Below are 27,965 nucleotides of genomic sequence, written 5' to 3'. Positions count from 1 at the left end.
ACTCCAGCACCTCCATGTCCTTCTTGTAGTGAGGGGCCCAAAACTGAACACAGTATTCGAGGTGCGGCCTCACCAGTGCCGAGTACAGGGGCACGATCACCTCCCTACTCCTGCTGGCCACACTATTTCTGATCCAGGCCAGGACGTTGTTGGCCTTCTTGGCCACCTGGGCACACTGCCGGCTCATGTTCAGCCGGCTGTCAACCAGCACCCCCAGGTCCTTTTCCTCTGGGCAGCTTTCCAGCCACTCTTCCCCAAGCCTGTAGCGCTGCATGGGGTTGCTGTGGCCGAAGTGCAGGACCCGGCACTTGGCCTTGTTGAACCTCATACAGTTGGCCTCGGCCCATCGATCCAGCCTGTCCAGGTCCCTCTGCAGAGCCTTCCTACCCTCGAGCAGCTCAACACTCCCGCCCAACTTGGTGTCAGCTGCATATGTATGTTGAAGAGCACGGTTCTGATCATCTAATGAAAAATTTAAGGTTAACAACCTTTCTTTATGTAACTGATGATAAGGTTACTGCATTATTCCATGAGTTCTTACATCCTCAGGAAAGGCTATCCTTTATTTTTTATTCTCCTTTATGTCCTAGGAACTGCAAGGAAAAAACCCACCCTTTGACAAGAGCTTTAATTTTTAAACATTTTACTGTTGCCCTTTGCGTGAGTCTCCTTCAAATGTCTAGAATGAATATGTTTTTGACCATAACTTTGTTCATGCTGAAGAATGCAGAAGGGAGGGTGTCAGTGCACAGGATTTTGTAGCAGTGATGTGCTAAAACTAGATGTACTTAAAATACATGGATCTATTTCTAAATAACAGTAGCCAGTAGTTTGAGAATAGTGGACTAATGTAAAGGTTTGATTTTTTTCCTCCCCCCCAATAGCACTGGAGAGTCCAAGTAGAAGATAAAGAACTTACTGATCATAAAAGCTGTTGCTATGTTATGCTTGCAGAAGTCTATTTTATAGTTCATAATGTAAATAAAACTTGTATCAGTGTAAAATATTTAAATATATTCTAAAGGCTTTAATGTATATATTGTGAAAAAGGCTGTCTAAAGTGGGAAATAGTAGTTATTTTATGTCATTTTGAAAACGATAAATGAATCCTAACAGTGTTCGTAAGATAGGATCTGAAAATGATTTAATAAGCCAAAAATTTCCATGTATTGCAACTGAAAGTATTTCTTTAATCATAGAACCATAGAACAGCCCAGGTTGGAAGGGACCTCAGAAGATCATCTGGTCAACCTTTCGGTGCTTCATCTAGCACCATGTCCAGTTGCATCTTGAAAACCTCCATTTGTGGAGACTCCACCACATCCCTGGGGAGGTTGGTCCAGTGATTGATTGTTCTCACTGTAAAAAATTTCTTTCTTATATTGAGATGAAATGTGCATACTTTTTTCCATTTAGCAGTGTATGTACTGCTATTAAAACGAAGAAAGGTTTTGGACAATTGATGTTTCCTCAATTTTCAAAGTAATCACCTTTGCTTTAAATACCATACTGGTCATACACAATCAGCCTCAAATAATGCAAATATTGATAGCATTGAATTTGTATAGAATTGATCAGCTTCAAATATAATAACTGAAACCTTCAGCTTCATTGTATTAATTAGCAAAAGTTAACGTACTACTTAATGCTAAAAGTGTATCCTTTTTACTGTAGTGTGATAACTTGAGAAAAAACAATGTGCTAGGGCTTGGAAACATTTTTCTCAAAGAGACTTTTGTTTGTTTTTAAGCTCAGAGTCTCTTTGGTGTATGCAATGGGCTCTGCAAAAGCCCAGAGAGGAGTGGGAGAAAGAGCACAAAACAAGCAGTGCGCAACCATTTACATGGAAGGCACAATGCCTTAAAAGTGGTAGGTGCAGCCACTGCGAGGAGATAAAGTTGTTACCTGCAGTTTGTTACCTTTGTTTGTACTTCACATGGAACAGCTGGAGCTACCAGTCTCATTGTATAAAAGCACCAGTTCAAAGAATATGCAGGAAGTTGCAGTCAAGTCTAGCACAACTGTGGCAGATAAATCTTTTTTCCCCAATGCTACATTTTTCACTTTGGGATTCATTTGCCTAGAGGGTCAACTTACAGTCCAGACTTCAAATATGAAACATCTAGGCCACAATCTTACAAAGCACTCACGTATTTGTATTTGCTTATGTAAATGCTCCCAGGGCTTCCTAGAAATAGTGGTGGTGTTGAAAAGTTTTGAAATATACTTTGTGAAAGGAAGACCTGGAAAAATGTCATAAAACTCAGTAAGGATGTATAAATAACACTTTACCTTTCAATCAAGATACATCCATGCAAATCTCCAAGTTACGACACTGGTTAAAGTGGCATAAAACTAGAGCATGAAAGAAGAGCGGGGCTATGAAGTGACACTGCGGTTCTAAGTGCCGATTTCATGCCCTCTCACAGTGGCCTCTCACAGAACTATTACCTTCTCTGAAATTCAGAGATCCCAGTTCCTTGGAAGCGTAACCCAGAAATCCCTTATTTGCTCTGATATTTGCCCCTGTGGTTGATCCACTCCTAGGGGTGTACAAACAAGCACTGCTGGCATCTCCGCTTTGCTGCCTTCCTGTTGAGAAGAGCCAAACTAAACAAACTGAAGCAGAACTGAAGCATCTCTCCAGAGCCAATTGTTGACATAACTCTGTTCATAATGTTTTGTAAATGTTTCAGTTGAGTCCTGTTATAAAAGCAACAAACAGGCTTGTGCTGCTTTGAAGTGCCCTTGTGCTGTCTCCGTTCCTTCCTAAGCGAACACAGATTTCCACACGGATAGTGACAGAACATCATTAGCACTTATATGGAAAACTCATCTGAAACCTGTATCAAATTTGTCCCCATTACGTTCAAATTTCATAACTTGCAAGTAAAACTGGGCTTGGTTTCTTCCATCTTTTCTCCTAGTTCGTTTGAATTCAAAACTGGAAGTAAATAGTTTCTTCATTCCTTTGAGGTAGTCCAAGGTCTTGAGAAAACCAAGAAAATACTTAAGTACTTTTTTTCATCCAGCAAAAAGAACCTAAGCCCTGTACGCTTTGGATGCTGGACTTATACTCAAGAATTTAGGATTATACGAAATCGCATTGGTTCTGCACATATTTAACATAACCACTACAAATCTTCCGACTTTTCTAGCAAGTACTGGACACTCACATGTGAATTCAAAAATCTCTGGGCTTAAGTTCTGCTTTTTCCAGATTCATCATACAAATTGAGGCAACTTTTTTGGTATTATCTTTCATTGAAGAAATCTTCACAGCTGTAAAAAAAATAAATATCACTACATATTCTGTTCCACAAAAGGTATGTTTTTAAGCTCTTAACTTATTTTTCCAGTGTGGCACATATATATATATATGTATACGTATTTTCTTAAGACATTTATAATTCCTTTGATTTTAGTAGGCATCGGATTACTTCAGCTAAATGCTAAGCAAGCTAACAGGCTACATGTTGAAGAGATACTTGCTAATGATTTGGAAAAAATAAGGAATTCAATAAACCATCTGAATTGCTTGCAGCTTCTGGGGAGATCATCTGAGCCATTTCAGTTCAAAAAGCTTTTCAAATACATTCATTATCCTCGTGTCCAAGTTTCTAAAGAATCCACAGAAGAAATTTCCGAACCAGATGGATTATCAACATATTCAACTAGTTTTTTGTATCCAGACTTTGATGACTATGTGCATGAGTCTTCCTGCAGTTATCTGGCAAGAACACTTCCAAAGATAATCTGCATTTGTACTCTACCAAAAGTACTCAGAAACTATATATAGAGTACAAATGCACTTAAAATATAAAAGTGCTGGTCACTCATTTGTATACAAGGACATACGACAAAGTGTTTTATTAAAATAAAAAGCTTTAATACTTTTGCATTTAAAAGATTTAGCAGAAAATAATTGCTACAAACATGCTACAACAACATACATGTTCAAAAAGTTTTCAGTGCTTTCTTTCAAAGTTCAGCATTTTGGCAAAAATAAGTTTTTCTGTATATACTTCAAAAGTTGGCTATCATAATACTGATATAAAATACTTCATGTAGACTAAGGTCAGGTGCATAAAATACAATAAGTAATAAAACACACTGTTTGTATAAACATTTAAAGTATAAATTTCATTAGATAACATGCAAATACTGCAATATTTTAAATGGCACTTAAATATAGATACTGAGATTCTTTATAATTTTGCATCCAATATGAGATTCTGAAATGTACAAAACTATAAAAAAAAAGGTATTTCTTCATTGAAGTCAGGTACTAGTACAGAGCTTGATTGTCATTTTACAAGCATTGAGCCCAATGTCCTGCAAATCTTCACTAGTCCAAGTAAAGACGTCTACTAAAATAGGCCCAGGGCTAGTTAGTTTTCTTCATAATAAAATATGAAAGCATATTTACATGAGAATAAACTCTTAAATTTTTGGTAAGGTAATTAAGTAGCAGCAATTTGTTTCTTCCAAAAATGGTGTTTAAAATAGGTGCATGCTTTTCGTTGTCACTGATACGCATCTGAATAATATAAAATTAACATTCTTCAATAAACTCAAAACACTATTTTGTTCATTGCTGAAAAAAACCCTGTAAGATCACTTCTCGCAAAAATCATAAATCCATAATGTCAGAACCTTCCAGAATATTTTTATGTCTCCAATATCAATGGAAAACAATCTAATTGTGCTGAAACAGTCATCTGACTAGTAATGAATAAAGGAATCATCTTTTCACATTATTCCAAACACTTTTAGTTCTTCCTTGAAAAATATCAAATCTTCTACAATTTTTGTTTTCTGGTTCAATGATCAACAATTCTGAATGTCCTTCACAATATAAAACGCCACAATACTCATGCATATTTTCTAAGCAGTTATATATAATATATTAATCCTGACAATGTGAATAAAAGGCTTATGAACAGGGAGTGCAGAACAGGCACCACTTTAACGGAAGGAGAAGAAATGCTAAATGAAACTTGTACTTGAGATGCAATTAGAGCTGACAGCGGTACGTGTGATGCTAATGTTGGACTGTCTGAATTTATCAGTGACTCTATCTTTTCTGCTTCTTTATTGCAGGCTTCAATCTGAGAAAAAAAAAAGTTATTATTTCTCTTCTTGCCATGTAAGATGCCAATGGAAAAACGTTGCTAGATAGCAAAATTCAGAAAAGAAAATCTGAGTTATTCCCACCAGCACATAAGATTTATGTAATTTTTGGGAGTATTTCTTAGAAAACATATTGGAGCTCTTGTCATAGACTTTGGTACTATGAAAACTACTGTGGAAGCCCTGAGTCGTAGCAAAAGGGGAGGAAGGAAGCTACATACAAGTTACCATGGGTGATGTGTTTTGAATATTGATGCCAAAAAGCTCACAGTAAATTATAACTAAAGTAAGTACCTCTAAAACAGGAGGACTGACTTCCTGATTGACCAAGATATTGCCTTGAAGTCTGCAACAGTGGAAAAATCAGATTTTCTACTTAATGGGCTTTTTCTTCCAAATAAGGGAAAAACTGATTTCTTTTATGGGAAGGGAAGAGAAGAATGGAAGTAACAGGAAAACCTGAGAAAATCCAGGTTTCCATTCCCCCACTGACTGATAATTATGAATGTTAGAAAATCCATTTTTTCCACCTTACCGTTTACTGCAACCCAGGAATCAATTTAGTACTAAGTCTCTTCAACAGCTTTGGAAGCTGCCTCTGGTGAAGTTTTAACTTAACAAACTCAATATCTGGAACAGCTTTGAAAGTTGAGGAACTTCTAGCTCAGCAACAGGTGAGACAAGCAGCTCCTCCCTGGTTTCAGGTGGCCTCTCTGATTTCAGAAAGTCCTCCTCTCCCCAGGAGTCTGACAGCACCTGCTGCAGATGGAGTGAAAACTGACCAAATTGGCAAGGCTCAAGACCTTGTTCCTAAGTCCTGGTAACATTTTGGGCTATTTCTAAAAGGAGGAGACATAAGGTGGAGCTGAGTTGGACGTAACAGGGTTGCTCCAGTAGCATGGGCAAGCAAAATACACAAAATATACCTGCCTGAGAAACAACTACCCTATTAGATACTGCAGCTTGTAAAGTTTATGGCAGTGATTCTGTCTCCTCACACTGTACTGTAACTTTAGCTCATCCCAGAAGCAATACTGAGCATGCAAAATTAGACTGTAGAAATAGAATGGAAATGGGAAGCAGCCATCAATATAAAATTAACAACAAAGAAATGAACCTGCCTGAGTTCTGTTTGTATTACAAAAGATAAGAGAGAGATTGTGAGCAGGTTTTCTCTCTCCTTCCTTTTCAAAGCTAAATCCTTCATTTTACACTAGTACACACTCAGGTAGCAGAATGAACCAGTCAGAGCCCCTAATCTCCAAAGGGACTTCATTATAAAGTGCTGTCAGCAGGGCCAGGCAAGACCATTAGAAACAACTATAAAATGGCAAGAAATTATGTTCCTTTTAATAGGAAGAAGAGATCCTCACTGGTCTTGCACAGGTTAACAAGCAGAAAGTAAAAATGAAGCAACAGCTCCAAGACAATAATAATGCAATACATAGCCAAAGCCTTGCTTCTATTGCTCTAAACTGCTCCTAAGAAAATACTGTAAGAACTTTTCAGCTGCATTTGTTGCTTTACCTCTAGAGTTTAGTACTGTGAGCATTAGGTAGTTGTTTGCTAGCATGAACTACCTATGACACAGCAAGCTGGGCAGCTTATTGGAATGTTATTTCCTTTTTAAGGTCGTAATAGCATTTTGGGATCTCCCAACACTTTTTACCATAAGGTGGAAAGGAGTATCAAAACCAGAATGATCTCAGAATAGTATCAACAGATCCTCTTTGGTATGAACTACTGCTTAACATGAAGATGGGCACTATGTATTAATATGATATCAATATATATTATGTGCTTCAGCCTGATATCACATATACTTCAAGCTACTTTTAACCATTACACTGGACACAAAGGAGTATCATTTCATATGCAGGTATGCATTTAATATACAATTAATATTAATTTAATAGGTCATTCAGTAATTATTTATTTTCATCAGTTTATATTTTATGTTATTTTAGCCATAGGAAGTTGAGAGCTTACTAATTTTAAAACAAAAATCATACTACTCTATCCTTGGCCTTCCTTCACCTCCCCCCTCTACCCACACTCAAAAGCCTCTTATCAGAAAAGCAGGATTCTCAAGACACATTTTACCATCCATAATACTAGTTATTCAGATTTGAGTCACTAGAGGAATCCCCATGTACTCAGTACACAGGAAAATGCACAATTTTAAAAGTGCTATATTGAAAATAGTAAAGTGTACACATATAAAAATGAAGTAAATCCATGCTGGGTAAACAAAATAATAACATAGTCTACCTGCAATGGTTTGGGGTTCTGATCCACAGGAATGATGAGAATCACAATTTCAGATTCTATGCTTAAGTATCCAAATACATCACACTGTGGCACTGAGACATGCAGGCGGATTTTTTCAAGTATGTCAAGTACTGTTATAGGCTTTTTATTTGTTACCTGGAAGAAAACAAAGAACTTCATGGATGATGTAACATTATGCAAAATTATATTTCTCCTCTTCAGTTTTAATAATTTTATGTCATGCCATTTAATGTTTCAGCCATTAGACTACTCAGTTCTAATCTCTAGCAAAAAAAACCCAAAACCAACCCCCCCCAAAAAACCCTTAAAACAGTGAAAGGAAGAAGGGGAAAAAATGTTTTACGTCCTAAATTAACCGTGGTTTTGATATGTCTTGTTCTCCACCTTCATGGTTAGTGTGTATATGTATCATGTACCTCAAAATAATGTAAATGGTTATCTGTTACAGTGGCTTGTACTCCCATGCTAGGAAAAAAGAGGCAGAGCAGCCCTACCAGCTGGCACTCCTTTACCATCAGAGAACCTGTTCCAAGAGCCAACAGAAATGAAGAGCTATGGCTTTGTGAAGACAGATATATGTCTGTATATATGGGAACATGTGACATTTCAAGATCACTACATAACTACCAGGTAAATATATTTTTCTCTTAAAATTCTTATTCTGTTCTGCTGTCTGTATCTGACAAACAATAATTTGATTGTAGGTGGTCAGTCTATTTAAGGACTGCCACTTAAAGGTTTTTCACCTTTTTTCCAAGGTCACTTCTGGATGTGTTGAACAGTATAGACACCAACACAAATACTTGACTTGTGACTTCTGTCATTCTGTTGTGTTCTGTTTTCTAGCTTTAGCTTCAAGAGATCCATCCTTCTTATCCTACTGTAGCTTCATTTCTTTTAAGACCACTGGTACAGGACCTTAACAAATGGAAATCTGGGAAATCCAAGTAGACTACATAGAATCAAATTTTCAAGGTATCACACACCACTTCTTTTACCAGATCTTTGAGGGATTTCCTTGTCATAGCCCCATTAAAATGTAGTCTGACATGCTGACTGATCAGCAAACTTTGTTCAAACAGTCTTAAAACAGAAGCACATGGATACTTTTAAGGATGACCAACAGTCAAACTTGGATTTTAATGTCTTAGATTAGAAATCTAGTAGATTAGATTAGAATCTTAGCAGATCTCTAATGTTTCTTTGCTCTGCATAGATGCTGACTTTTGTTTCCTGCTATCTTTACAAAAAAAGCCAGAGGGGTGGAGGGAGGGGAAAAAAAAAAAGGTCAGATTTATAGAACTCTTCAGTAATTGAAGCATTTTTTTCTTATATGAAGCACCTGTCTGAACTAAAATAGGCATACATTACTACTCCTTGCCCTCTTGGGTTGGTTAAAGTGTGTGCTAGCATTTCTAGCAATGATTCCATCTGACACTTAACCATCTCCAGTACAATGGATGTATACACTATATGTATATGTACACTGTCAAAAGCAAGAGCTGCACACTAATCCTACAGTTTTATTGATGGAATCAGAGGAGATCTATGTTATTAACATTAATTTCATGTAGATGACAAAAGTATCAGATCTACTCAAATACACAGTCGGGCATTTTCTATTGTATTATTAGGAGATACTAGCTGGCCTCCGACTCACACTGGAGCAACAAAGGCACAGAGCTTCTAAGTCTCTATGCTCAGGGTAGTGTCACACCATGCACGGTCTCCAGGTGGCTGTGACCAGTTAGAGATCATCTCTGGGGGCTTATTGGATGATCCCTGATTGAAGTTTCCAAAGGAGAGAGCTTCAGTCTAACTTCTGTAATTTCTAGTATGTGCTAAGAGAATGCTGACTTGAATGTTTGAGAGATCACATATTTTAAATGTAAAGATACATATGTATTTATATATATGAGTTCTGAAAAGTTGAAGACTGTATTGTGGCGTTAGGTGAGCAAGACAAGAGAAAGTCAGCAGGGCTGTGATGACAAAGGGAAGAAAAAAATGAGAGGGGAAAAAAGAAGAAAAAAAGCAACTACCAAGCACCCTAATCCAGGTATTAGGGTACTTAGTAGGTGAGAGGAGAGTAGTTATCACCAACTACTTGAATAACTAGTTCAATAAGTCCAATAAATTTCTTTAACTAGAAAGCTTTCTTCTAACTAAAACTAAAAATTCTTCTTCACAGCCACATGTTGTAATGTATGAGCTGAGAAGCTGCAGTGGTCACCGTGTCCCTGGTACCATTAGAGATGACAACTGGAAGACATTCCAGGATGCAGTCATGACCTAACAGGCACTGTTACTCAGCAAAAGTGGTCAACGCACACACACACACACACGGCGCACACAAACACAAAATCTCATGAGAGGAAATCAGTAGAACATTCAGCAGCAGCACACCCTTGAGATGAAGGCCAACCACGCACTGGGCTGCAACAGCAAGAACAGAGGCAGCAGAAATCATCGTCCCCCTTTATTTACACTCCCCCCCCTGCCTCCCCAGGCCACACTGACGAACTGGAGAGAGTCCAGCAGCGTTCAGCTTGTGGAATCTCCGCGCCTGGAGGTTTTAAAAACTCAGCTGGTCAAGCTGCTCTAACCAGAGTTAACCTTGCTTTGAGCAGGGGGTTGGACTAGACCCCTCCAAGGGTCCTGTTCAAGCTAAATTTTTCTGTGTTTTTACAACAATAGCTAATTCTCTCTACTTCTAAACATAAAAATAGGTTAATGTAATTTTATACTGTTTTGGGGAAATTATCTTTCTTCTTCATATTTAAAAAAAAAAAATCGTGCAGATGCAAATATGAATTGTTTTGCTTCACTAGGCATGATAGTCATATTACTCTATTTTGTTGTGATGTCATGCCAAAAATCAAGCGTTCTGCTCTGTTCCATATACAGAAGCATAAAAGCAGGGGTCAATAAAGTGCAATCCTTTTATACACCACATGGGGAGTCTGGGCCTAGTATGTCGTGTTCAGTGATAGACAATCAACATCAGAAGATCCATCTTACACGGGAGGTTTTCAAAGAGCAGCAATGAAGGATGGTGGTGTCTAACTTACAGAGATGTTAAATTAAAACCCAACATTTTAGCTGATGAGCAACAAAATCAGTGACAACTATCTAGATAACCCAGAGTGTAAACCAATCCAATTTAAACATAAGACAATGTCAGAACTAAGTTACCTACATTAGGAAATAGTGAGGTAACAGAATAATCCTACAAAAAGGCCATAAATAACAAATATGCACTGTATTACTACCTTGAGACAGATGCAGTTCCCGTATCATTTGTCTTTATTATTACAAGTCATTTAAACTGCAAATCCAAATGTGCTTGTTTGTGCCTACTCTAATTCTCTTTTGCTTTGCATTGTAATTCAATTTCTATACCTGATATTAAGAAATAAAGGAAAGTATAAACAGTATAAAGAAAAAAATCAAATCACACACTATATACTGAAAAATAAGTGGCTTTATAATGTGTTAACTTTTCAGGAGAGAGTATACAGTAACTTGACTTTTCCATGTACCGTTTAACATAAGGCATGATTAAACTGTTTACCCTCGCAAAAGTATCCAGCTTGTCTTTGTCATATAAGATTCTCAGCATTCCAGCACATAGTGGACAGCAGGCTCCTATGAATAAAAATAATCTCAGAATAAATAAAAATCTCACAAATAAAAGCAAATAGTCTTTTCACTTTCAAGTAAGCAGAGGTCAAAAGTTGAATGTTAACTGAGAATGAAAATAGCAAAACTACCAAAGCAAAGTAAATCTTTCAATTTGATAGCAGAATTGCACAACTTCTAAGATTTTTTTTAATGTTGAAAACATTTATAATGCAAAAGCAGTCACCTTTCAACACACATTTACTACTATCAACATGAAGCAACAAGATGAATTTTCATTTGTTTCAGGATGATACATCATTGTAAGCTAAAACCACAGGCACTTTGTGTACTACAAGCCAAGGTTTTGTATGGATGCATGCATATGCAACTACAGAAATGATGAATTTCTGAAATAGAGCTGAAATAGCTAGGACATGACAGAAGCAATTATGCACACTGCAAACATTAATTTATGCAGTTACACCATCTTGGAGCTTAGAATCTTTATGTAATAAGGGGGGAAAAAAGGACTTGTCTGACAGATTCATGTTTAACAAGAAGCATGTCATATTTCTCCTATTGTTTTTCCTCAGTATTTCAGAAACCAAAGGGCTAATATTTCAACTTTCTACCCATGATTGTATATTTAATTCACCCCCCCCAACTTATTATATATAAATCACATTCACAGAGTGACTTTTACAATATTAAATGTAATACCAAAGCACAAAGACCCTTTTCCAAACCAGTGAATGAGAAAAATGCATAAAACTGTTTCTTTTTAGAAACTGAGCTTTCCTTGCTACATGTATTACCTGTGATTAGTTACTGACTGTTTCATAAAGGAAGTATTTGTGAAAACAATAAAAAACCAGTTCAAAACAGCACAACTGCAAAACTATTCCTACTGTCTTCAGTACTGTAAATACATATGGTATCTTACTCTGTCTTCTAATTAAATATAATCTTTGTTCTTCTGGGAAATGTACTTCGACAATAGTTTGGCATTCCAGTGTGGTATCTGTGCTACCACTTCCGAAAAATGACTCGTCTGACTCCCAGTGACATTCTACCCTAGACACCACAGACCTCATTCGTTTCCCCCAAACCCAGTCCTATGGGGACAGCTGCAAGTTTCTAAAGTCTGAAGGAGCGTGACTCCTAAAGCCAAGGCCCTTCCACTTCAGAATTACTCTGCTGAGTGCCAGTACTGGCTTGTTCTAGCCCTTGGTAAAGATCTCTACTTCATCCTTTCTCTTAGATGTCTCAAAGACATTATGGAAGACAGTATTTTAAAGCATAAGTTTTGTTCCAAATATACACCTATTTATACACATAGCCTGGAGACTCTCGCCTATCTGCAGTAAACTTCAACAATGAATTAACATACCTGGTGCAATAACCGGTTTGCAGCCAGTAGCAGAAAGCTGGGGACATTTAACAAAGGCACACTCTGTGTGAAAACCGTAGTCTGAGAGAACACCTACAGCCTGACAGTGTCCGTAATAGTCCACAGCCACACGGTCGGAATAGGCAGCACAGACGCTGCTGTAGGTTTCCCCGTTATGTCCACATACAGGTTCCACTGATTTACAAAATGGCTGAAACACATAGAAACGTTTCAAAGATCAATTTATTCATGCTACAGACAAAACTTCAGAGTAGTTTTAACATTAGGAAAACCATAGTTAATGGGAATTCACCGCTAATATTGTCAAACATTCAAAAAAGTAGGAAATCTAGAATAAATAACCTGCCGGTTTATGAATGGGTAATACTTAAAGAAGGTGACAGAAAAATGTAAGTTGGAATCTGAGAAATGTACAATAAGACATGTTTTGGGAAAGAACAATTTTTGTTCTGTGCTAATGCTTAAATAAAATGACCATGTCATTTAAATTAACTTACTTATTAAATTAATTATGATTATTATAATTTTATTATGTAATAAAGTAGTATTTTATTACTAAAATGATTTATTAATAAAATATTTGCAATTGTAGTATTAATTAATATTTTAATGGCTTATTAATAATTTATTTATTCATTCATGCCAGTGTGTTTTTGTGTTCTTAAAATTTAGTGTGTGTGCACATGTTGAGTCACCACCCCTGGAGGTATTTAAAAGATGTATATATGTGGCACTTAGGGACATGGTTTAGTGGTGGACTTGGCAGTGTTAGGTTTACGGTTGGACTCGATGATCTTAAAGGTCTTTTCCAACCTAAATGATTCTATGATTCTATGTATTTCTTACACATTATTTGAGAAGGTAAATGTATACATTTATTTCAGAAGAATAAAATCCATTACTAGACACCTCTGTCAAAAATATATTTATTGTTGAGACCTTTACATCTAGAAAAATACATTTATTGTGTCCATTTTCTCTCAGAAAAACATATCTAGCGTGTCATTTGATTCAAACACGTGAAAATCAAAGAAAATTGTAATATAGTTTCTTCCTATCCTGCCTGTGCACGTATATTAGTCCAACACATTCAAGAGGTCACGTGCCAATAAACTTAAGCTTCTGAACATGGACAGAAGCAAATGGAATTGCTGACTCTCTGCAGACAAGGTATGACTAATACTTTTGTCCAAAGTCTTGTGAAATGACACAACTCATTCCATAATTTCTTCCTAAGGTCTAAATATTTTATTAAACTAACTAATACTCCAAGTAAGACACCATAGCTATATGATCACTGTATTTCCTCTAAAATAGCAAGACAATTACAGTTTCTGTGTTACACACCTAAGCTAACCACAAAACAGATAGAGGACAAGTAAATGTGAGCACCCCAAATAGTTTCAGATCTCGCAGTCATCTTCCCTATAAAAGGAAGAGTGGAAAGTTAAAGCTACCAGTGTCAAAGAGTTCGTGAACATGGATACAACTAGACATATAACTGCTGGAGAAAAAAAAATAGCCATGCAATATTCCTTTGATTCTTACTGTTCAAGGGCTGAACATTCTCTGAGTATCTCATGAGATATCTGATGTGCAATGAGAAGAATTATCTATACTTAACGAGGTTGCTGAAAAAGGGCAAGAAAAAGAATGTATAAAGATAGAAAGGCAGAAACTAAAAGTGGGTTAAAAGAGCAATAGTATTTATAATACAGAAAAACTCTGAAAAAAGTTCTGTACTTTTAAGAATATCCATCAGTTGAGACCAAGATTCAATAATGAATCTTCATTATTTGAGGAAAAACCTGGAGAGGAACAGCCTATCAATGGTAAAGCCAGCAAATTTGAAAAGAGTAGCTCCTGACTTTTCTTATAAAGCGATAGAAATAGCTTGTCTAGCAACGCTATAGAGAGCGGTGGGATGGAAGAACTAAAGCTAATCCTAATCCTTCTCAGGGATTAATATGAAGACTAATCCAATCCAGACTAACTAAAGAAAATATTACCGACTGCCTAGTCTCCACAAAACTTAGGTGTTAATAGATCCTGAACAATGAACTTGGTAAACCTGGGGCACAATCACACAAAACACTAAAGACTTTCTATGACCGGGCACTAATTTTTATTTAATACAAGTTCAAACTGGTGAAAACTAGCATTTAACTAACCAAGGAACTGCACTAATTACTACAAACATACCTCAGTGCAAGCTTTAATGGTGACAAATACAGGAAGACTTAATATAAATATCAGAGTATTATCCCCAAGAAAGCATAAGTAAAGCTTTTGATTGGTTTTGAGACAACTGTTAACTAAAGCAGAAAAACATGTGACAAAATTCTGAATATAATCTTGTGAGAGTATTTTTTATACTAATGAAAATTACATTTTTAAAGGATTACTTTCAATTAAAACATTTTGTAAGCTATAAAAACCAGAATATTGCAAAGTTGAACATTAAAGAACAAAGAAGATTTGATATTTATTGCTAGAACCACTTCCTACCTGGCATGGTCCTCGGTATGCTAAACTTTTTCCTTTTTGGTACAAAGTACACAAGTTACTGTATTCCACATTGTCTGTGTCACAAACAGGATCCCGTGTCTGGTCACAATTTAACTGCCTCGGCACACATTCATGCTGGCTACATTCGAACTTTCCAAAACTAGTCAAGCAAACTCGTTTCTTTGGTATGCACCTGCATAAAGTAATAATAATTTCGTATCATGTCATAGGATTTTTTAAGTTGCAAAATATTCAGGGAAAATATTTTCAGTGAAATCTTTTCCACTGCTTTAGAGCTAATTCAGCAGAGCTGCAGGAAATACATGTGACAAAACATTCTGAATAGCCAATTTCAGGTGTCATCACAAACCTGAAACTGGTTCACACCACGTTTGGTCAATGTATGTGAACACAACTACAGTTTCCACTAAAATCAATCTTTTACCAAGTATTTTTCAATGCATTTTTGAAAAGGCTTGGATAAACTTCCTACCTACTCCCAAGCTTCATTTTGTAAATGCCTATTTTAAGGCAAACTGAGAAAACATGAAAACAGTGGACTGCAAGAGAAAAAGATTATATTGCAGAGGTCGAGCCTCACCCTTCCTTGAGAAGATAGTGAAAACAAGACTTAAAAATTATATGGTTTCAATTACAAATATCTAATTGGATTCTAGCTTTGTAGGTTCAGTATATCATATCACATCCAATCTTGGGGATGACTGCAAGCAAAAGGAAAAATCTAGTATTAACACAATTTCCTTTTTTGGCACGTCATCCCTCTCAAGCCTTCACAGATAAGAAGTAAAGAGCAGTAAACAGCAGAAATTCTTTCCCCTTTATATTAAATATGTACCTTCCATGGTCTAATCTGCAAAACATTTGCCATATGCCCTGCAAGACATGCCTGGAGAAATGCCAGCCTATAGAGTTCGATGAATAGACTGACGAAAGGTCAAATGGCTTTTTTAACAATCTCCTCCTTCTATAAATGACAACAATGCTACCACTGGATTATGTACAGTACATCCTTATTCTCTCTGAGTGCTGCTGTCCTACGCACTACATGTTTTACTTTTATATGAGGGAAGACTCAGAAATTCTGAGATTTACACACTTTACAAGTGGAATGTAAGATCTTAATTAGAGTCTAAGCACTTCAGAGATGTTTTAAAATGAGGATGTTTAGTTTACGCTACATTATCAAACTGACCCAGAAAAATGTATTGTGTACAGTCCCTTACTGAAACTACAAGTAGAGGTTCTAAGCATAATGGTTATTCTGTAAAACTGAAAAACCTCTCTATACTTTCCAAATTAAAAATATGAAACGTAGAAAGTATCTACAATGCAGCTTTGAAATTCCAGTTTTCAATGCCATAATGACTATTACAGCTACAAAACTACAGTGTTTTCTCTGCAGTTTTCTGCATCAAGGCATTTAAAGTGCAGAAAAAGGAAAAAAATAAAATTGCTATAATCAGTTTTCATGAAAGCACAGTATTACACAACTTCTTATGGTGGCTTTCTTTCAAAACAGAAAAATGTACAAATTCAAAGGAGACTGCAGTATTGCACAACACACAAAATTGAAGACAGAGACCAATATTATGAGCCACAGACTTTGATTTCTGTAAGAAAGGTCAGATTTTCTTTTCTTCTGACACTAACACAGAGCATATTTTTATTTTAATATGTTTGTCTATACAGATTTTGTTTTTTCTGACACTGAAAAAACAGAGATTGTACAGACACGATTTTCACAAGATATCAATCTAATTAAGAGAAACTCAAGTCTTCCAGAGTGATTGATATTTTCCTATTTTAGAGATAAAAAGCACAGCTTATTGACTAAATAAGCAAGACTGAATCCAAGTCTTGAATTCAGGTGTGGGTTTTTATTTTTAACTACTAGAAGAAGGTGTGAAACAAAGTAGTAAAATGACACTTATTGCCATTTCAACAAAATTTAATTCTCCCATTTTTGAAAGTATACATCAGTTCTCTTTTATTGCTAAAACTGAGATCTGCATAATGAATTTAAATAATACAGCACTACATAAACAGAACCAAGAATTGGCAGTTATTACAGTCCATTACTATGATAAATAAAGAGTAGCTACTTCAAATAGTTATTTTTATTGGAGTACCCCAAAAGTAGAATGTTACTACAATATACAACACACACAAAGAAAAAGCAAATCTGCTTCACGAGTAGATGATGCCAAAGAAAAGCTTAAAAACATATTCTGCCTTTACCTCTGATTTTTATTACAAGGGTTAGGATTACAAGGATCCTTGGAAATGCATGATCCAAATTCAAATTGATTGTCCTGGAGCCCAACACAACGAGCTATACATGCACTTGGATACGTGCGTCCATTTTGACCACATACTGGTACAAACTGATCTACACAGTTACATGGTAAACCTGTAAAAGCAACACACAAAACAGGAATTTGTGGCACACTTATTTTCTGTAACAGAAGATACACCAGGCATCACTAAGACACCTTTGCCTTCCAGCAAATGCAAAGATGTGCTGTATCTTCAGCCACTTCCTCCCTCCTGCAATTTAGCAATGCTGTAGCACATATGCACTTACAAGTAGTAGGAAGGGAAGTTTGTGCCCTGCCTCCTTGCTAATTCTACTCAGCTTTCTCCATTTTTCCCCCAAACTCCTTATCTCTTGTCCCCAGTGGCATTACCCTGTCTCCACCTATTTTTACATATTACCTGAGGTTTTTTTTTTCAGTACTGATTTTTTTTTTTTTTTTTAAGGTATGTGTTTTTTCTGAAGTGCAGGCTGGACATGAGAAAAATAAATAGTTAAAAGAACATCTTAATAATGAATTATCAGGTATTTTCAATTAATACTGTAGAAAGAATTTAGAAGCTAACCCTCGCTCTAAGAATATTAAGCTTACAGTTTCCATAGTTTGGAAAGGTACCTGTAAACTTCCGACGTTCATCTTCTGAACTATGCTCAGTTAGACACTGACGCGTAGAACATATCAAGTTTCCAGCAAAACATGAACAGACGTTACAATCTATATTAAAGGATGTTCCATGGCCTTAAAATAAAAGAAATTAAGTAAATACATACAATTAATGCAAATATACCAAAGACTATATACTCATATGTATTACATAGATATTACATTTTCAATATTAATTGTTCCTGTAATTTCCCTTATTCTGTTTCTTTTCCCATTAAAATTTCTATCTTTTGTTACATTTCAAGTTTTGCTTTATTCATTTAAAGAAAAAGTCTGTTCACATGTGGTTTTGATTAATTAGTTAAACAAGGAAGCAAGTACTTTATCCTTTCAAAGCCTGTTTAAGTTAGGTTTTTTTTTGTTTGTTTGTTTTGTTTTGTTTTTCAAGAACAATTTAAAGCTGCAAAAAGAAATACACTCAGAAAACAGAAGAAGTGGTAGCATAGTACATAGTACTTCTATAAATTCTAGCTAGCAAGCTCCACATTTGTAAAGGTAAAGCTTTCATAAAGATACATTCTTCTCCTAAAATAATTTTATATAAGACTGCTAAACTTTCAGGCATAGTCTCATACACAGTGCAGAACTCTGTAGTGCTCGTTTCTTTCCTTTGTGTGTACGTTTTGTCAAGAGGTAAAAAGTGCCAATGCTTCACTCCGGATGTTTTGCAGCATCCATTATAGTCGTAATTTCAGCCTCAACAAGCAGTACAAGTTACAACGCAGCTTTGTCCAAGGCAGAGAACAAGAAAGATTGTAGCAAAGCTGAACAGAAACCCGGATCTAGACTCAGCACAAGACACACACAAATACAGAGGTCTATGTTCACCCACTGGCTTTCAGAAAGGAGCCCTTAATAATGCAACTGACACTATCACAGCTGCTTTTTGAGGATGGCGCAATTTGCCTAATTTTTGAACTTTATAAGTCAGCAACTTTTTCACACCTGAATCTAAGAATCAAAGTGCAAACTTCGGAAATTTTTCTTCAATTTAGCAATTCCAGTTTGGTTTTGCGAACTGTCCATATGAACTGCTCTTCACTGCGTTGTATGTTTTATATAAAATCAATTCATGTTGGTGACAGACGATCTATCCATAATCAGGTTGGTTATTAACGACTACCAACAAATATACAGCTCTTCAAGAAAACAGAAGAGTAATTGTGCCTTACAAAATAAGGCAATTCTCTCTAATCTCTTTCCAAAGGTTGAGATTAAGGATTAGCATTTTTGAAAAATATTACAGGGGCACAAGGAAAATCCTCAGGATTTGAGCAATTCGGAAGAGGTACTCCTAGAAAAATGATGGCAGAACAAGAGGGGATGGAAGAGAAAGCCTCCGAAGCACAAAAAGCTCTGTTTAAGTAACAGAGTACCACCCACGGAAGAAGGAATTTGTCAGCAGGGAATAAGAAAAGTTTCCAAAATTTGAAGGTAATGCCAAACACAGGATCTCTTAAACGATTCTTCAGAGTAAAGAGTAACTGACTTAGGATCCACCTGAAAACTTTGCGAGACTACTGGCTTTCACTATCAAAGAGTGCACACAGCAAACTGTCTTCTTCATCAGTAGTTGTTTCATAATTGGAAGCAATTCGCAACACAATAAAAAACCAGTGTCAGATAAAGCATTCAGGGTTGTTTGATTTATAGAGAATGGTTTTAAAAATCACAGTTCAGATTTTATGACTAAACCCTAGCTTTTTGCAACTGACATATAAATCAATTAAATATAGCAACTACAAAAAGTTCCTATGGTGACTGTAAATTTTGAATTATTTGTTTTCAATACATCATCTAATGAATTTGGAATTTAGTAATTTTAATCTTTTATTATATAATACCTAGAGTCTTAATCACCACACACGCTTAATGAGTAATTGTGGCAAAAGAGAGGAAGCTGTCTGGTTTTGCTTTTGTGGTGGTTTGTTTGTTTGCTTGCTTTTTTTTTTTTAAAAAAAAATGGTCAGCACTTACTGAATACCAAATACCTACCAGCTACACATACTGTTGTTACATTTACCACAACAAGTGACAGTTATACGCTGTGCAAACATAAAACACAAAAACAACTTCAGACATTTTTGTGATTATTTTCACCAATAAACTGAAAAAGTGCAAGTTTCTTTGGACAGAAGGTTTCAGTCGCCATTTAAATAACATATTTGCTAATGACTGTATTTTAAAAGCATTTACTTTCACTAGATACTTTCTATAACTGCCCATCCAATATATCAATAAGGTTAAGGTATTTTTAGTGTTTGGATTCCATGAACAAATAGTACCCATTTGGCAATACAAAATAAGCTTTAAGTGTGTTTGGCTGACTTTTATCCTCTTTGGATGAGCAAAAAAACCCAAACATAACAAGCTGTAAATGCATGGAACATTACAGGCAGACGTTCCTGAATGATGAAAGTAATTGTACAATTGATTATTTAGATCTCTTGGTATCTTTTAAGAGAAAGATATATCCCAATTACCTATTCTTTCATGATTTCAGGGTTTGGTTCACAATCAGAAAATTATGTTTGTGACAAATGTAACTACAACAAGTGCCTTGCTTCTTAAGATTTACTTAATGTGAAAATAATTCTCTCTTATTACATGGTAAAAAAGGTGACTCAGTTATTTTGAACTTATTAGGTATCTTTGACTTGCTTTAATTATGCTTGGACTTCAGTCTGAAAGTATTTTAAAAGGGCTGATTACAGACACTAAACAATGTCCAGTGCTGAAATAATGTAACTGTTAACTAGCAGAAAAGCTCTTGCTTGCCGACTGATTCAAAGACATCATCTTCAGACCGGTTACAGCGCAGCACAGACTCCATTTTATATTTGAGACATTTTGTAAGATTTTCCCTATTGTAGTAATAGCTTTTTATTTTGTTTTCCTTTTCAAAGAACAGGATGCCGGTTTGCATGACAAAAATACACCTTTAAAGCTCTCAAGCAATGAATAAATCTGAAAATAAATCAATATCGTCTTTTAAAAAGCATCATTTGTCAAGTCTCTTTCAACTACTTTGACTGTCAGATTAGGCAGAACCCAATTAACGCTTATTACCCATGCCAATTTAATCTCTGAACAGTAACAGTACAGTTATTTTAGAAAATTAATAATTTAAACCTAAGTCAAGAAAGAGATAGTAAGCATTCTTTTATTGTTAAAATAAAAAGCTGTTCATCTTACAGTTATGTGGAAGAAGGAAATCAGCATGAGGTCTAGACTCACCATCCTGAGGAAGACTTTAAAGAACCACAGTGTTCAATATGCCTTTGTTATCATAATGTATCTGCTTACATGTTCATTTTTAAGCATATGTTAGCCCAATTGATTAATGTGTTAAACTATAATTCTTACTTAATATTAATTTCATTAAAAAACTTAGTAAGTTTTTTTTCTGAAATGCATAGACCGCCTTGTGATGCTTAATTGCAGGCTATGAAGGTTTCAAAGAAATCCAAGTGCAGAGGACAGTCTATGACAGGTATGTATTTCTAACATGTTTGTACACATTAGCAGAACAGTCTTTTAAGCACTTTTTTTAAACCATTGTCCTTGGTGTGAAACCTACCAACATCACTCAGCAAAAGAAACTCCCTCTCTGAACTAAAACAGCATCATTGCCTAAAGGGGTATCAGATTTATTATGTGATGCCAAGGGAAGAGAATTTTGGGATTGTGCAAAACTTACTACAAGATGGTCAGTGGAAGGACCAAAGATGAGGAAAAGGAGGAATTAAGATGGATTAAGCAGGAAGATGTGTGGGAAAGCAGAGGAAAAAAAGGGAAAAAGGGAATGGTTTAGTGTAGACAGGTGGCTGGTCAGTACACTTCTCTGACTGAACCTGCACTTTATCACCATGATCTATCCTATGTTTTTATTCAATCCTATTTTTACCCTCTTTGTGTGTGTGCTTCCTACTTTGAATATGTGCGTGAATGCTAAAAAAATTTAAGCTGGATGAATCAACAAGTAGAATAAGAGATCTGTGTGCCAGCCACTGGAGTGGAAACACAAACCTTGGGAGCTCATGGGTCCAGATGCCACCAGCTCTAAGAGACTGGCATCCGGGGGGCAGCTAGCGGAGAAACTGTTCATCTAGGGCCTGCCACTGGACAGAACTCTATTCTGTGTGTATATATTTCATTAGCGGGCTTCATTTCCAATCAGCGGCAGAACAGGAACAGGTTTGGGCCATATGTGCTGTCCATGTTTGCGTAATGCTATGTGTGTTTATGTGGGTGCCAATAACAGCACTAATTTCTGTCTGTGTTAATCAGTGTGGCTGGCCATGTTAGCAGCGTCTGTGTATGTGTGTGCGCGCACCTCTGTGCATGTGTCTATTGGAAATACATCCAGTGATTACTGGTTTTGTTCACTGCTAATTCAGACATCAACAACTATTTTGATAAAACTAGTTTTATGTGACTTTTACACCTACAGCTAGGTTTGTGGTAGGAGGGAGGACCATACAGTGAACACCTGATCAATACACAGAAGAACCACTCAGAAGATAAGGCAACAACAACAACAAAAAGTAAAAGATTTTCTTGCATCCCTGTTCCCTGCAGAGGAAGTTAAAAGTCTAAGCTGAGTACCTTCTTCACAGGCAATGTGTTAGAGAACCTGCTTCAGAAGCAGCTCTTGGACAAATGCTAACGACTCTGCAAGACCAGAAACATTCACCAAAAACTCCAAATGAACTCAGGTGTGAAACACTTGCTAATATAAGTGAACTTATTTATAACCTCTTGCTTTAAACTTCCACAGGGTTTGGATACCAATGCAAGTGGCTAAAATATATACATTTTTTTAAAAGGGTTCTGTGGATAATAAAGATAGGTAAACCTAATTTTGTGCCACACGAATGTGGTAAAAGTATAAAAGTTTGCATCAGTGGACACATACCTAAATATGATACATCGGGGGAAGGAATCACAGTTTTTGTGCAAGTCACAAAACAAATCTTTTAGGATTGTCTGAAGGAGTCAATAAGCATGTGGACAACAGAAAATCAGGTTGGTCAACACTCAACAGACATTTAATAGCTCTTTAACATACGCTTTCAAGAAAAAAAGTAGAGATAGGAAAAAAAAAGTGCTCACATGGATAAATAACCATGAAACAGAATAAATGGACAATGAAGGGAGGTCACTGGAGGAGTCTCCATGGTCTATGCAGTGGCTGTTCTGTTCAACATATTTACATGTGATCCAAAAAACAAATGCAAGTATTCACATGACAAAGTCTATCAGTAACATTAAGGTACAAAGAACTAAATAATGAAGAACTGCAAAAAAATCTCACCACACTGAGCAACTAGGAAAGGATATAGCAGAGGAAATTCATTGTACTGAACATAAAGTGATTCTCTACAATTCACACAACAGCTGTGAGCTGACCATTTCCACCTAAGAACTGGACCATGGTGTTACAATAGATAGCACTGTGAAAGCATGACCTCAATACAATTAGCAGCCAAAAAAAGATAATATTCAGAATAATTATGAAAGGAACATCATTTTGCTATTACATATACTTGATTGGGCACTTGATTGTGAATGGTGCATAAAGTTCCAGTTCCCATTTCAAAAGAAAATGTAAGAACTAGAAAAAGGTACACAATAGGGTAATAAATATGATCAAAAAGTATACGACTGTTTTTATATAGGGAATGGTTAAATAGAATACGAACTGGCTTGGAGAAAAACTGAGGGGAATATGACAGAGGTCTGAAAGAGGAGTCAAATAGGAAACCATCATTCATCAGCTTTTTCAATATAAGAACTAGGATGAATCTCATGAACTAAGAGGAACCAGATGAAACAAACGATCAAAGCTTAAATTAAAAGAAATCCCTTGCAAACCCCACCAAAAAAAAAAAAAAAGGAGGGTTTTTAGGCACACATATCTTAACATGTGGAACTTCTTGCCAGAGGTTATAGCTCATGATAAAAGTATTTGATTTTTTTTTAACCCATATTTAATATCCATGGAAGTAAAAAAAAAAACAAAACAAACCGATGAAAACTAAAAACCCCCAAACCATTTGGGGCTAGTAAAGAAACCACCCCCTGATCAAGGGGTCTGTGGTCTGAAGCACAGAACAGATTCTGGTAGAATATTCATGGAAAGTACGATTAAATCCTCTGCCTTTTCTCACACTCTTCCCCAGACACTTCTATTGGTCACTGGATATCCAATGCTGTTAAAAATAGACTCAGAGTACCTGCAAAGTTGGAATCCAGGAAATGGGCAGCCATTTAGTAAGTTATACTGTGCTTAAACCTCAGAACTACAGCATGCTTAAAACAGATCAATTTGTTTCGCTGTTGTTGCTTCATCCCTACTGCCTACTGGCTCCTCTCAGAACGTTTTCCCTCCTCAATCCTCAGAGCTCCCACCAGCAAGTTCTTCTACCAGAAAGCAAGCTACCTATTATCAAGTACCATAAAATACAGGGGATGTGAGGCAAGTCAGTGACCTTTTGGTTGAAAAATGGTGTACTAAGAACAAGCTTCACACAGGACTTTCATTGGTTGAGACAGACACAGTTCAGTATTGATTTAAATAATGGAACCCTCCAGCATATATAAGAATTAAACAAGTAGTATATATAGGGATGCAAACATTAACTTTTATATTTTCTGATAAACTCTGCATTTAGATCCTCTGGGTCTTCATATGTACCTCAAAATTCATTATGTAAGGAACAGGTGCTGTATAGAGATATAATTACTGTTCTAATACTTACTTTTCCTTTGTCCTCCAACAATGCATGATTTTTGGAGGTCAACACAACGCATTTCCATGCAGTTTTCTAGCAATCCACTGTGTCCACAGGTACAAATCTTGTAACAACCAACATCACCAGCTGAGGATGGAACCTGAATAAGTGTACCTTGACGGACAATAAAATCTGAGGCTTCTCCCAGTTTGCAACCTATATAGAAGGAAAAATTTTAGCTCATATTTAGTAAATACTTTGGCAAGTGCCACTACCAAAAATAACTACTACTCTTGGACTTGTGAAAAAGCTAAGGTGTTCCTACAGCAGCCTTGCTCTCACCCTTTAGACAAATTCACTCATTTCATAGAGGCAGCAAGTAGCAGAAATAGAAGATATTTGCTTGAGACAATGTTCTGAAGTATCTGTTGAAATGTCACTTCAGAGAAAAAGCCTGGTAATTCCAACAATTCTCAGGCAACCTCATTTTCCACAGTTCTGTAGTAGTATGAAACGTATGTGATATAACAAATACCACATATGATTCACTCTCTCCAATACACAAACTGAATTAGAGAGTCTCACAAGCAAAGCCGTCATTTCCCCTCTCTCACATAATTTATCGCGTCTTCCTTCCCTACTTGTACCTCTTATGTGAACACTGAATGACTCTTATAGGTAGACATGAAAAGAAAGGGAGAAAAAGCAGGAAAACTGGATTTAAAAAAAAAAAGAAGGGAGAAGAAGAAAAATGGTTTTAAAAATTGCAAGGAAACAATAATAAAAGAAATAGTAGATTAAAATTACCCTACAAGTGATGAACTGCAACAAATCCCCCGAAACTTTTAACCAATAAAAAGACTGAATTCAAACATAAAAGTCAACTTCCAACCCTTAGAGGAAGCAAACTGTCTCTTCAAAAACTCTGGGTGAGCTTGTTTTCAGATCACTTTGAATGACTTTCGCAGCAAGTGAGGACAATACAACCTCTATAGTAATAATGCTCAGCTTTTCCGAAAAACGAAATATTTTGTAAAGGTCATAGAAACATAACCAAAACAATGTCCCTAGGCTCACAAAAAGAACGAGCTGAGGTCTATCCTCACTTTTAGAAGAGCACAAGTGTGGCAGATGTACGAGTGAAGCAAAACCCAGTTTTCCTCTTTGTAATTAAAAATCAGTGGAGAAACTGCTGATCAGCCACAAAACTGCTGGAACAGAAGAGGCTCAGGGAACTGATGCAGGGAACTGAGACAGTTATGGCAATGTTCCCTAGAAAGGAGGCTGCTTCATGCAATTCCGTTTAAAAAACAGTGTCGCTCTCACTCACTCAGTCTCTCTCAACACATGCGTTCAAGCAGTCATTAAATGCAAGCTTTCCTCTTTGCTTCAAGAACCATAGGTGATTCCTCATGTCACTGAATGATACCTTTTGCTTTAAAAGAAGGGGAAAAATTGTGGCAAGCACTACTGGTGTCTAAGGTAGAAAAATGAAGGAGCTGTAGAAGTTGGACATAGTGCAGTCTCCCACCTCCTTTTGTAGATATGACCCTTGTTATCAACACCACCCAAGACTGCAATTTGAAAGTTAGATAGCTGAAACTCATTCTATAAGGCTCTCTCCCCAACCAGCTCATATTTAGAAGTTAGACGACAGCTATGTTCTAAAAAAGTAGTTCCCAAATGACCACGAATGCCTTTCTAGTGAGGTGCACCTACATTAAAAGTATCATTCAATGGAGCAGCAGCAGAAATGCAGTCAGCTGTGTACTGCTGCATCTCCAGACACCATCTTTAATGGGAAGCAGTACTGTGGGTCTTGTGGAAGGACAAGGCAGCACAAGATCCATTATTTGTATTTTTGTTGTTTCCCAAAGTCAGTGTCTTCTTCTTACAAATTACAAGTCTACATACAGATTTGGGAGAGACACAGAGCTAATCTGCCTTGCGGTTCTGCCTTTTTCTTCGGTCAATGAACTCATAGCGTTGTCAGTCATTAAAGATGAAGTGCAGAGATGCTGCATCAGTGCTGCAAGCTCAAGTAGTAGAGAGAAGAAAGGAGAGGCAAATAAATTATGGGCCATGTCACTTCCTTCCCAAGCCCTAAGCCTAGGCACTATGAATCCAGTGAAGCAGCAACAGTGAAGCTCTTAAGAAAAAGTTTGGGTATTAATTTACTCAGACCGGAACTAGTTACCCATGAGCTGCTGGAGAGATTTTGAGAAGTTGTCCTGGCCTATGAAGAAGGATTTGCGACAATTCCATGTAAGATACCATCTTGAACTTTAATGTAACACCAGAATTGCTGCCAATGCAAATGTACATCCCAGGGCACCCTGCATTTCATCAGATTCTCAGTGCTCTCAAAATGTTCTCCCAAGACTGACAGCTTGATTTTCATTAATTTCAAGTCAAGACATAATGTCTATTTATTTCACCAGTAAGGAAAATAATGCAGATATGGCTAATAATGTATGGAAATAGAGGGCAATACATGTCATGGTGTCTGCAGAAGCAGTGAGCTGCACCGAATTTGCAGTATTGCATGCTTGCAATTTTAAATAGCAGGCAGGCTGCTTAGAGATCATGTATGGACATTTATTTCTTCTGAAGCAAAATAAGTAATGTATCTTCTAATAAGACATTATGTTTCAATGGACAATAAAAATAGAAACACACTAAGAAATGAAAAGAGCTAGAAGGTAGGCTACAGCTTTTGAAAACACAAGATAATTGTGGTAATATTTCTTTCGGGAATTAACTTCAAAACTTTCAACAAAATTTCAGTAACATATGTTTATCAGCAAAATTCAGGTGAACAGAAGTCCGAAAACCCTTACCTGGCACACACAAATATGGAAGACACAGTTCTCCAGACTGACATCCTTTTCTATTTACTTCACATAACTGATTAGCTGCACATGGATTCGGATTACATGGATGTGTAACATCTTCTACAATGTTACCTAAAGAACTTGGGCCTGAAAACAGAATATACAGCATCTACATTGATTTAAATGAGGTTTATTTTTCTTCAGTAGAGCACGGCATTTCTTACATTCAGCAAAATAATATTTTTGACAATTCTGTGAAATATTTTTTATTTTTTTAACTACACTCGTAGAAGCTTGACATGACAAGGTAGTTAACTTATTTCAAAAGTTTAGTCCTCAATCCCAGAAACAATGACCCAGATGATTCTTCACAAGCAAAATATACTTCTTCTACCTTGTTTCCCAATAATTTCCTCTGTATTACAAA

General features: G+C 36.4%; 1 protein-coding gene across 1 annotated transcript; it reads right to left on the bottom strand.

Annotated features, from left to right (window-relative positions):
* Positions 1-4,635: 4,635 nt before the first annotated feature.
* Positions 4,636-27,685, bottom strand: RECK (reversion-inducing-cysteine-rich protein with kazal motifs; the record flags this gene model as incomplete). Its single annotated transcript, XM_009572944.1, has 9 exons — positions 4,636-5,111; positions 7,405-7,560; positions 11,000-11,073; positions 12,440-12,650; positions 14,969-15,161; positions 17,228-17,399; positions 17,920-18,042; positions 24,732-24,920; positions 27,545-27,685. Coding segments are annotated over 9 exons (1,475 nt in total), but the record flags the coding sequence as incomplete, so codon positions are not given.
* Positions 27,686-27,965: the final 280 nt, after the last annotated feature.

This window comes from Fulmarus glacialis, unplaced genomic scaffold (assembly GCF_000690835.1).
Source record: "Fulmarus glacialis isolate BGI_N327 unplaced genomic scaffold, ASM69083v1 scaffold14432, whole genome shotgun sequence".
Lineage (NCBI taxonomy): Eukaryota > Metazoa > Chordata > Aves > Procellariiformes > Procellariidae > Fulmarus > Fulmarus glacialis.
The sequence above is the reverse complement of the archived record's forward strand: the minus strand, read 5'-3'. Positions and strand labels throughout refer to the sequence as shown.